The 12,133-nt window shown below is 36.7% G+C and overlaps 1 protein-coding gene and 1 long non-coding RNA gene across 2 annotated transcripts in view; both read right to left on the bottom strand.

The window, feature by feature from the left end:
• Positions 1-217: 217 nt before the first annotated feature.
• UBL3 (ubiquitin like 3) overlaps positions 218-12,133 on the bottom strand; it is a 52,346-nt gene continuing 40,430 nt past the window's right edge. Inside the window, exons 2-5 of the mRNA XM_015852008.3 lie at positions 11,292-11,400; positions 7,393-7,479; positions 2,321-2,398; positions 218-1,987 (exon numbers count right to left, since the gene is read on the bottom strand). Coding sequence (XP_015707494.1) covers positions 1,935-1,987; positions 2,321-2,398; positions 7,393-7,479; positions 11,292-11,400 — 327 coding nt within the window. The 3' untranslated portion in view covers positions 218-1,934. The remainder of the gene's footprint in view (positions 1,988-2,320; positions 2,399-7,392; positions 7,480-11,291; positions 11,401-12,133) is intronic.
• Positions 11,502-12,133, bottom strand: part of LOC146762811 (uncharacterized) — a 40,864-nt gene continuing 40,232 nt past the window's right edge. The window contains exon 2 of the long non-coding RNA XR_014948970.1: positions 11,502-12,109. This is a non-coding gene — a long non-coding RNA (uncharacterized LOC146762811). The remainder of the gene's footprint in view (positions 12,110-12,133) is intronic.

Raw genomic sequence — 12,133 nt, 5'->3', positions numbered from 1 at the left:
ATCTTTCTCCGAGGGGTTTAAGTGCTGCCACAGCATTAGTCTGAAGCACTCCAAATCTGAAGCCACCAAGCCAGTGAAAACAAAACTGAAGAGAGAAATTTTACTAACACTTCTCAGTGTATGTTCTTCCTTAAGTTCCTTACTCAGCTTCCAGATTAAGAAGCATTACTAAAGTTAACCAAGGACCCGATCACAGCCCCTTAAAGCAACACCAAAATGCACTACAATATTTTTTTATTTAGTTTACAGGGGAGTCTATCAGTACAGGTTGCAGAAAGAAAATGTTTAGTGCTATTTACAATTTGTTTTAAAACTCTGCTCTATACAAATTTAATTCTGATCAGTATGAACAATATTTCTGTAAATCTACTGCATATAAAGCATTTCATCAAAGCAATAACAATGGATAAAATAACCAGATTACATTTGAATGATGCCAATCATTCAGGAAAAAAAAAAAAAAAAGGATTATATAGAACATCTTGTAAGAGTTGTGGACACGTAAGTACAGAACACGATGTCAACCTGTGACTTTCTTTTAAAGGCTAAAGCTATTTATATGGAATATTGTTCTATTATACTACACGCCAATCTATATTTAACTTCTATAGTTATGTATTTTATAAGATTTTTATTAAATATATTCTACACATATTTGTAATTTCAGCCAGGAAGAATTCCTCCCCAGTGAAAAAAATATAAAATCTTTCTTTTTTTTTTTTTAATTTTTAATTTTTTAATATTTTTTTTACAGTTTTAGATGAAACTAGCTCATGCTTTAGTGCTGTGCAAATTTCTTTAGCATATCAACCTTTAAATTATTGATATGAAATAAAAGAACGGCATCCTTTTCATTATGTATGCCTTTAAAAATCAGCTTCTGATTTTAATACAATTGCAAGCACTAATACCAAATGCAGATTACGTAAAGAAACAAAACTAGTACTATGGCAGAGGTTTTTCTTTTTGCTTTTTAAACTTTAATAATTCTTTTGAAGTCTCTAATGAGTAAGCATGACACTGGACACTAAGGTACAGATGAGAAAGTGACTGAAAAACACCAATTGTCAATATTCAAATACATAAAACTGATTAGTAGATGTTTTCTAACATTTATGCACAATAATAAAAGCCTATGAACTACAGGAAATAACCCCTCCCATATTAAGGCTAGGAAATGCACTCTCTGCACTTGTTTGTGCTGTCTGAATTAAGCACTCACCTAACATACGAGACACAGAGTGCACGCGGTAACGAAAAGGATTAGTTTCATCAGCCCTCTACAGAGTGCTTTTAAATTACAGGCACATCGTTTTGTTTTAGTGAAAATATCTATAGTTAGAGTTGGTTTAGTTAGCATTCTGTGCCAGGTCGGCCACCACTCAGGTTGACTCAGGTAGAATTGACTTAAGTTATTATTTTTATTTGGCCATAAATGAGAGTTACTTTCACTATAGGTATACTATTTTCCAGTGTTGCATTATACATTGTAGGTTACTACCAGGTATCTCAAATGTTGTTACAGACTGTTGATGAGAAATATACTGTCAACCATACTTAGTGCAAATTGCATCTAGAAAGCTTGACTAGTTAGATCCGGTTAATAAGAGATTTTTGTGGTAGCAAAATGATTCCTGCTATGGAAAAGAACACATTAAGTTTTCAGGAGATCAAATTTCTTCAAGAACCGATGCACTGTAGGATTATTCAACAAACAAAAAGCAGGAATTTAAAAAAAAATAATAAAGTGTTCACAGATCTTTTTCTTTGAAAAAAGACTAATGAGACAGTGTTCGTGTAATAGTTCAGTTCCATGGATTTACAGACAGGCTCTTCCTACAAGTGTTTGAAGCAAGGTAGGGCCTCTTCTATTCCAGCAGCATGAAAGACAAAGACTATATTACATCACACTTAGCAGGTAAAGCTAACAGGGTTTACAGGATTACACAACAATTGCTTTCTCCAGTTTTTTCACGGTTCCTTTGACCTGTGGAGAAAGAAGAAAGTTTTGCTCAGAAGCTGTTTCTAAAAGGATCCGATTGTTCTGTGTGTGAATAGAGTATGCTTAAGAGAAGAATGTACTTCATTTTCTGTTAATAAAAATAATGCATGTTTTTATTATCTACACACAAACAAATTAGGAATATTTTTTTAACAACAAAAACTGATTTTTGAAGTTTCTACATTTTACAAAAATGCTAAAACAAAAGTAATTTCTTGGTCTTCTATAAGCTTTTCTATTGTGAAATACTTACACAGCCTGAGACACAACTACTTTGCCACATATTTGAATAAGAAACACTTCTAATGTGCAGCTTACCTTGAGAATTTGGTTCTGGCAATGTCTCTCTAGCCACCAAATGCATCACTGTTGTTTTGCCAAAAGGAAGTTTTAATGCTGCAAAAGGAGAATAGGATATTTATAATAAATTACTGCAATCTCTTATCAATTTAAATAAACCTTGACCAGATTTGCACCTGTTCAGAAGCTCATACATAACCTTTGAGCAACTTACTAAAAACAATGTATTCTGTAGAATGCCATCTTAGCACATGATAATAACAACTTAAGCCATGGTGTTCTTAGGAGTCATAGAATCATATCATAGAATGGCCTGGGTTGAAAAGGACCACAATGATCACGTTTTCAACCCCCCTGCTATGTGCAGGGTCACCAACCACCAGACCAGGCTGCCCAGAGCCACATCCAGCCTGGCCTTGAATGCCTCCAGGGATGGGGCATCCACAACCTCCTTGGGCAACCTGTTCCAGTGCATCACCACCCTCTGTGTGAAAAACTTCCTCCTCATATCTAACCTAAACCTCCCCATCTTTGTTTAAAACCATTCCCCTTGTCCTATCACTATCCAGACATGTAAATATCCATTCCCCCTCCTGTTTATACACTCCCTTCAAGTACTGGAAGTCCACAATGAAGTCTCCCTGGAGCTTTCTCTTCTCCAAGCTAAGCAAGCTCAGTCCCTTCAACCTTTCCTCATAGAAGAGGTATTTCAGCCCTTCGATATTCTTTTTAAGAAGTTTAGCTGTCCTCTCACGATAGAAAGAGGAAGGCCAAGACTCAGGCACTAAGTGCACTTTATTCATAAAGATGAGAAAAAATGGCTACATCAGCCACTACATTGTCAGTTCCGAGACATTAAAAATACCAGCCACCACTGCAAAACTCATTCTCCCAAAATATACTTACACCCATGATGTGCATTTCTGAGATACAAAGTGTCTGCATCTTACTTTTTAATATTAAAGTGTGACATCACGGCATGTGCAAAGCATCAAATGTAGAACACAAGATCCGATAAGCTCCTCCTCGCAACGCTGCCTATGTGGGCCTTATTAACAAGTTCAACAATTCATTCTGCTTACTGCGGAAACTAACGTTATTTTTTCACATTCTAATTTAAATATATCAGCGCAATGCTGCATTAGGGATTTATCACTGCAGTATAATACTTACCAAGGCTTCTATTCCCCTTGAAATCAAAATATTCTCTTCTGTTTATTATCTTAAACAAGTTCTCACCAATAGGTTCAGTATTAGGAACTTTATTTATTTTTTAATCTTTTAGAAGATTTTTTACAGGATTTTTACATTGTTTTAGGTTTGTTTCCCCTCTCCCAATTCTAAGCACCTTTCTGAACTATTTTCTAGCATGCAAACTAAACATGCACTCTTTTAAAGGTGTTTTTTTTACCCCTCTTATAGAAGGACATAAGTCAGTGAGAAATAGAAATACAACAATGGCTTCACCCTAAACACGCAAATCATTTTGACTTGAGTAGAATTTTTCCTATTAAGCTCAATTTATTACTTCTGTTTTCACGTAGAGTGCATCAAATAAATTTAAGTGAATAAATGAATGTCTCGTGGATCTGGAAATAACGGAAGAGAAAATGCTTTTACTCATTTTAATCACTACAGCATAGATAGAGAACTGTGTAGTAAAACAAACAAACATGATTTGCTCACTACTTGCATCTGATACAAGTGTAGCTACAACATCGCCAATAGAAGTGATTTAGTAGCCATGATTCCAAAGAAAAATCAAGTTCTGATTATAACACTGGTATAACATACAGCAGCTACACTGATAAAAACATCCCTGAAGCAGCTGTACTGGAGGAATAGCTGCCTCTAGAAAAAACAGACCTGAAAGTTGCTCAGTATACTTGAAGCCTGCAACTAGAAGCTACTGACAGCCTGCAGTCTGACAGGATAAAGTACTCCAGGAACTCATCTCTGTGCTACAACCGAAAACTCTGTAAAGAGCATATTAAGAGCCTGTTAAACTCAACATAAAATGATTTTCTTCATTACATAAATTCCTGGGCCCAAGAAAGACCAAGATTTCACAAATTAATCACATTAGGGACATCTTACATAATGTTAAGACACTTGAGGAGACTTGATTAGCGAGTCGTGGAGATTAATTATTTACAGTAATCAAGCAAAAAGCTCATTTTTTTATATTAATTTATTTCAGCTAGTAGTTTGCATAGTTCAGAAACTGTTTGCTTTGGAGCACCATGAAAGAAAGAAAGAAAGCTTCTAAATTAAGCCCAGTAATCCTTTCCTGCTATCATCTTTGCTCTTTCATTCATTTCCCTCACTTAAACTAAACCTTTATTTAATTCCTTTCTCATCTATGTAATTCTGCTTTTATTCCAGACTTTCTACTGTCAGATTTCCCCTCTCACTCTCTCTTTAGTACATGTACAACACAGGGCAGGATGACTGTCCCTTTTCTTTTAAGTAGGACACTGCCTATAGCCACTATCCAACAAGACAAAGACAACCAGCATTGATGTACAAACTCCCTAATTATTCCAAGTATTTTATTTCAAATTCAAACTGGAGACTAAACATGTAAGTGAAGGATATTATTATATATATTATTATATATTCTTCTGAATGTTAATATGGAACTTCCTATGTTCAAGTTCTAGGCTATTGCTCCTTGTCCTATCGCTATCCACCACTGAGAAGAATCCATTTGCCTCCCCATCTCTCTTTAGATATTTATAAACGTTAATCAAATCCTCTCTTCTCATCCAGTTTCATCTTTCAGACAATGCATACAGCATTCTTAATAAAATCACAGAATTGCAGGAGTTGGAAGGGACCACTAGAGATCATCGAGTCCAACCCCCAAAATCACTTGATAATCATTTTACTAAATCATTTCAACAACATACAACCCATCATCTAAATCAGCAATCCAGTACACTGTCAATGCTGTTACATTTATTCACAAGATTGAGGTGAACGTATCCATTCAGAAAGGGTGAAATAAATGGTTCCTTTAAAATGCACTTTTCCACTCTGAAGAGTCTTTTCCTTCAATTTTCTTTTTTTGAGGACTCTGCATTTAAAGGAGCCTCATTTTTTATGTATGTGAAGCTACAGCAAGAACACTACTATGTCATTTTAAATGTGATCAAAATGGACTCGTGTTTAAGAAGCCACACCACACTGTTTCCTTGGAAACTCTTGTTTCACGAGTTGATAAAGCTTCAGTACACAGTAAGTTCAAATTCCAGTCAATATTTCCTAATCACCTAAAGCAAATAAAACACTAAGTGCTATAGCAGTTGTATAGAGCTGCAGATAGAAAAGCATAATGGAACTGTATTACAGTGACACAAGAAACTAAATATTGTATTTAACAAGAAAGCTTTTTTCTACCCCTACTTTTAAAATTTGCCAGTTTACTTGGGGTTATTAGTGAAACTATAGTAATGAAATAACAGCCTTTCCAGGTTGCTACAGGAATTGTTGTTGCCCTTTGAGCTGTTTACCTCACTTCAGATAGATAAACTCATTCCTACTACAGTAAGGTAAGCCGCTCTCTTAGATTTTATTTTATTAAAAACAAGACAGCAACAAACACCTTTGAAAAACACCAACATACATGTCAGGTATGTCAGGTCCTTAGGGTAAAATTGTGATGATTAAATCGCAACGCATGAGCGATTAACAATGAACTGAAATGCCCAGAACCAAATCATTCAGAACACAGGGATTGAGAGAAGGTAAAAGTCAACAGCACACAGCTATTGTATTTCCACGTAACTTGTTCAGCAAACATTCAAGACTGCTTCAGGTTTAGACAGATATCAGTGAAGTGAACAAGCACTAGTAGTTAAAAACAACACCCACAGGTGAATGGTGAAGAAAACCCCATTTAGCTCTATTTGCCTGGAAAATGTAAGGCAAGATCCACGTCTGTAATTGCAGACATGATCCAAGAGTTAACATTTGCCTTTCAGCCTTTCTCCAACCAACATTAGCTACACACATTGGCACCAGGTAAACATACAAATTAAAGAGTAAGTAAAAATCTCAGAGTTCTCTCAGCTGAGGTGACAATCATCTTTTCAGTTTATACAGCAGCATTAAAAATTGATTTATATGGAGAGTAAACCTATTCTAAAAGTACATCATCAGCCAACGTTAGTAATGGCAGACAATGAATCAATGGCTTTATCATCCCAATCGCTCCATAATGGAAATACCATCATAAGCAGTCCAGAAATATTCCTTCTTGGTTCACATGAACTTCAGAAACATTTCATTAGTTATTTTGTATTGCATTATCCTCCCTGTATAGCAATCAAGCAAACACATGAACACCCAGGGAAGGTAAGAGTGTTTATTTTTTAAACAGCTTGAATATATTCATTGCAAAAGCTATTAACTCTGACAACTTAGTAGAGATAAAAGGAAAGATCACTGTCACAAATTTGTGTCAAACCTCCATCCAAGAGAGCCATCTAAAAAAGTACATAATTGCAGAAAAACTTGCCACAAGGGGGCATAATTGAATTGCATTCTCTGAGTAGATAAAGGGGAGCCATTTACTTATATTTTCACCTAACTATGCAGTTGTATCCCTGGGAGAGCACTGGACAACAAGAATGCTTCCCCTCATTCTCATTCATAGGGTGTATGTCTTCATTGCACTAAGGTTTAAAGCACTGTTTACTCAACTATCATAATCTTTATCCAATATTTTAAAACACTCAAGTGTTTATGTAGTAACTTGCCCTCAAATCAGGGTAAGAAAAGTGGAAAAAATATTCCATTTGGCAAGGCAACAAATAAAAGCAGCATCACCATTTATTTCTACAGGCGTCTAAACTGACCAGCTGGTACAGCCCAAACTTTAACAACTAGTCATAACAGAACAGCAAAATACAAGATAAGATACAATATGTCATTCCACGCCTAAGGAAAATAGTATAAAGCAAATCACATTGTGATCCTGAACAGGGAAGTAATATTTACCGCATTGGAAAATAATAATAATAATAATAATAATAATAATGCTTTTTGCCTTGTTGTAACATGGATAATGAAAATTACTTTCATACCTCCTAGTGTCACATTGCCATGAAGAAACCTCCCTTGATAAATAAGCCGCAAGATATTTGGACTGCTGACTTGTTCTTCTTCCCAATCTGAAAAGTAAGAGAATTTCCAGTTATGTTGCAGTAGCAGCTCTTGTTATTTCTCTCACCTTCTGGAAGAAAAGCAATAACAGGACTCTCCTGCATGAAACACTGCAAAGAACACAGACTGAAGATAAACAATTCAACTGAAATATGTTCTTAAATGTGTTTGACACTAGGCACTGAAACATCTAATTGCATGCCTGCAAGTAGAAGCGTTATCAACTTATCTCGCCGACCGCATGAGATATTTAAGATGCATATATACAAGTCCTGAACAACATACTTCTAAGGGCAAGCTGGCTCCTGTTTACATTGATGCTTACTACTCGTTTTGCTAAAACTGTGCTTCTTTCTTCTTTGCACAGCTCTGGGGGTTCTCAGGCTGAACTCATCCTCCCCACACTGCTGTCTAACTGGAGCCTTTCTCCAACACTTCCATACAGCAGTGCATGTGACCAGTCATTTGAAACAGGGCTCCCAGATCACAGAACCGAGTGCACTGTGGGTTGCTTAGCGGTACTCGATGCTGACCAGCTTGAGCCAGTTCCATGTCCAGAGGCGGCAGGGAACTGAACAGCCCAAACAGTCGCTGCAGGGAGGCTGAACAGAGGGCTCACACAGAGGAGACATTTACTGGTATGTTTTAAGGAACGTCTCCAAGAACAATCTGGGTATGTTTTTATGGAGCAAATAGCGATTCGGGAAAAACAAGCATACATTTTCCTATAATGCATTTCCCATAACTCCTAGGCTGTAATAAATCATTTATAAGCCAAGATCGTTTCCTACTCTTTCACTGTTCCCTGTAAAAATATGAACAAATACATCTGCACTTTGCTTTTGGAATAAATATAAAAACCTTTAAATGTTGCATTTAAATGGGCTCTCTGGGAGCAGCGTCTTCTGTTTCTCAGCTGACCAGATATCTGCTAACAGCTGCTCACAAATGTGCTCTTTTGCAGCTTTTGTAGCGTTTGTATACCAGAATGAATATTCAGCAGGGGATGGTGACCGAAGACAGAGGCCAACCTGTTAACTGGGAACATACAATTAGCACACAGACAGCGGCAAGGCACCACAAAAGGAGAACTGAAAAGGGGAAAGGAGGAAAGCAGTGGGCAGCCAGTGGGAGCATGAGGGTGGCCGGGCTGGTAGGCAGGGCAGCAGCTGTAGGGTCACCGGGTGCAGGCCTGGGCAATGGGCTTTGATAGAACTTGGCAACCAGAGCCATTTCAAATATTGCCACTCGTCGTCTGGCTCGATTGTCTGGCAACGAAAGCACGTGCCATTTCAGATGTGTTGGGAGCAGGACTAAGCTAAGGGCTGGAATTATCACATTGCTGGGAGAAACTCCTTTTTGGAAGGTACCAGGTTTACGTAATCTTATTTACTCTATAGCATTTGAACTGCAAAGAGTCTGGCTGTAAAGATCAGCCAGTTTACAGTACCATAGTGATACAGAACAGCAACCAGAAGACAACAGACTGTATTTTGGCAGAGGTATTTCCTCATTGTTAACCTGCCAATTTACCCATCTTTTTAATTCTTGCTTCTTGGCTTGCAATCTGAAACATTTCTGACACTATTTCAATTTCCAAATTCCACTGGTAACCAAGTGAGTCAAGGAGAAAATATTTACCTATGACCTTCTTTTCGTTTTTTCCCCAATTTCTTCTTATTAAAGCTTAACAGATAATTCCTGAACAAAATGTCTTTTAAAGTTATTTAGAAGAAAAGGGATGCAAAGGAACAGGAAACCTACCTACATTGTATACATGGATATTAACTTAGCATTCTCCACTACAAGCCAGGAAATCCTTAATCAACAATTGCATTACCAAAGGAGGAAGAGAGGTTTGGCTTAAACTCTCAAGCATGTGACTGAAGATACTTCATGGTTGGTTTTTTTCCTCCCCACAAGATCATGACAAGTCACGACAACAGTAAAAACAGTGATTTCATATCCTCTCTATTTCAAACAAACTTTTGTTCTCCTTCAGATTTCTGAGTCCTATGGCACAGAGGGGTGCTCTCACTTAAAAACCAGCTAACAGGCTAATAATGTATATGACAACCTATATACTTTTCCCAAGTAGTTTCTTCCTCGGTCTTTTAAATTGCTGCTATCCTACTTCGTGCAGGCAATTAAATATTCATGAAGAAGGTTCTGAGTACTCCCGTGGGATACCAGGTAATCAAACTGATGCTTCCCGTGTCCAGTTCTGTTTTCTATTTTCTCCATGGTGAGATTTTAAAGGCTGAATTTCCTCTCGAATATAAACTCTGCCTGCAACCTTCAAGCTCTTCACATGGGAAAAGATCAGATCATATTAAAAAAATATATCTGAATAACAAAACACTACCTAACTTTCAAATATCAGGCAATATTTGCACCTTTGATTCTGTTCTGTTAACTTACATTATGCTTACCAAAATCAGTGGCTTTCCCAGCTTTAAACCTTTACTAGTGTAAAGGAGAGCCGAAGCAAACCGATATCACACACTCAGTGCAACAACCAGTGAACATACTTTTAGCTATAGTGGCATGAAATCACTTTAATTATTACGATTTCCCTGGTTATTCAGTACTAGTTCATACATTATTTCACATGCCTAATATAATGCTTGCTAATCAAATGCCCCAACACAAAACGAAAGCACAAAAGAACCTTTTGCTTCTGATTGCTGCTGCATTTTGCCATGCATATAAAGAGGCATGATACAGGCTTTAGACTGCAAGACCACATGTACGGAAATAAACTTTATATGCTCACATTAAAATATGTACAATGGCTACAAATACGTGACATGAACCAGAAATGTTAGCATAGAAGTGTCGTGTATCTGACATTTTAGAAGACAAGCCTCTTCCTTCATTATTATTTTTACTAAATGCATAGTGCTGCATATGTAAAGCTACATCCCAGCCAAATGAGCAACCACAAAAACTCTTGTTCTTACTGATCTAAAAGATGGCAAACTTAAAGTCTAAAATACAGATTATCAACATTAACTTTTTGGCATGGTTTATTATCTATCCCACCTCTGTGAATAACACACAACAGAGACAGATATTGTAGTGTTGTAGACTTGTGCAAATAATAGTCTTTTTCATCATCAAAATAGTAACCCAGATGAAATCCTGTACCAAAGGAAGCATTTTCTTTCATCATATGTAATGCTATGTCTGTGCTTTGGCTATTTTCCCATGAAATCATACTCAGGGAAAACAGTAGCACTTTGTCTTTACAGAACTATTCACATATGTGAATAATACACCTTAGTCTTCAATTCCAATTTACAAGAGTAGCATTCCTGCATAGTACCAAATATATTCATATAAAAACTCTTAATTCCCTCTCTGTCTTCTAATTCCTCTTAAAACCTTCTTTTACACTTCATTTTTCCTTGGGAAAATATTGACACAGATCCTTTCCATGATAAGGCAGTAGTGAGAAAAAGTTGAGACTCAATAGCACAAATGCATTTCTGTGACACACCATGTTTTCCATTAGCTGACCTCACATAAGTAGTTTTGTATCTCCAGCATTTCGTGGTCTTCCACTTATCATATACTCTACCAAAATTAACCAAGTATCGAAAGATAAAGAAGTAACTTTGGTCTGGGAAAGTGAGTTTTAGAAACAAAGTAGGAAACAGTCAAGAAATCTAAACCTAAGAAGCAAACAAATATTAAGACGACAATTTTACTTTATGTAAATCTGAATGTTGAGAACACATTTATTAGCATTTCAGTCTGAAAACATGGGGAAGCTTCAAACTTGCCATTAAATTGCCAAAGGCACACAGATACTCACCCATCGGCCAGTTGTCATACACATGTTTTGCAATATCTGCAGCAGAGTCATTTGGTGAGAACAAGAACTCTTTCGTTTTTCCGCTTACCAAGATGAGGCGCAAATTTATCTGTAAATAAAATCCACTATTAGGAAAAGAACCGAAGAAGGCTTAATTACACATATTTTTAAACACATTACTACGAAGCTGTCATCGGTTTTGGAAAAGAATTTCCCAAAGCAATCTGACAATACACTCAGTGTTAAAAACTGGGACAAAATAGGAAGATAAAATTTTAACAGCTGACATTTCTGATGTTGAATAACAGAAGACTGTGATAGGTAGTAACCAAATTGAGGGATATATGAAGAGCTTGTTATGACATGATTTGCATTGCAAAAGGAAATCAAATTGGGTTGCACAAGTGACTGCTAGCAAGGACCACCAAAAGTATCTGTGTAGCCAGCACTTGCCATGTACAGGACAAATAGGAATCCACGTTTCTACACGGACTTCATGCTTTGGCCTGCAAGCCTGAATCCTATCAACTTTTAGGAAGGCCTTGGCAACCTAACTGCTCAGATGCTTTTTCAGATCAAACACTCATGTTGTACCACATATTCACAAAACCTTTTCTTCTTAGAGCTATTTTTTGTTGGAAATTACAAAATTATTCTTCTAGTTCAAATACAATAGGAAAAATTTATAGTGAAGACCAAACTCTCAAGAATTCTGCAGGGTCAAATATCTCAGTGACAACCCTGCCTCATCTGTCCATTTTTCTGGCTACTTCTGAATCCTAATCTATCTTAAATGCTTTGGCTTGGATTTGTTTCGCCTATCTTGCTTTGGCTTGGATTTG

Source organism: Coturnix japonica, chromosome 1 (assembly GCF_054131305.1).
Source record: "Coturnix japonica strain WE chromosome 1, WE-NBRP24, whole genome shotgun sequence".
In the NCBI taxonomy this organism is placed as follows: Eukaryota; Metazoa; Chordata; class Aves; order Galliformes; family Phasianidae; genus Coturnix; species Coturnix japonica.
Note: the sequence above shows the minus strand (reverse complement) of the source record. Positions and strands in the feature narration are given on the sequence as shown.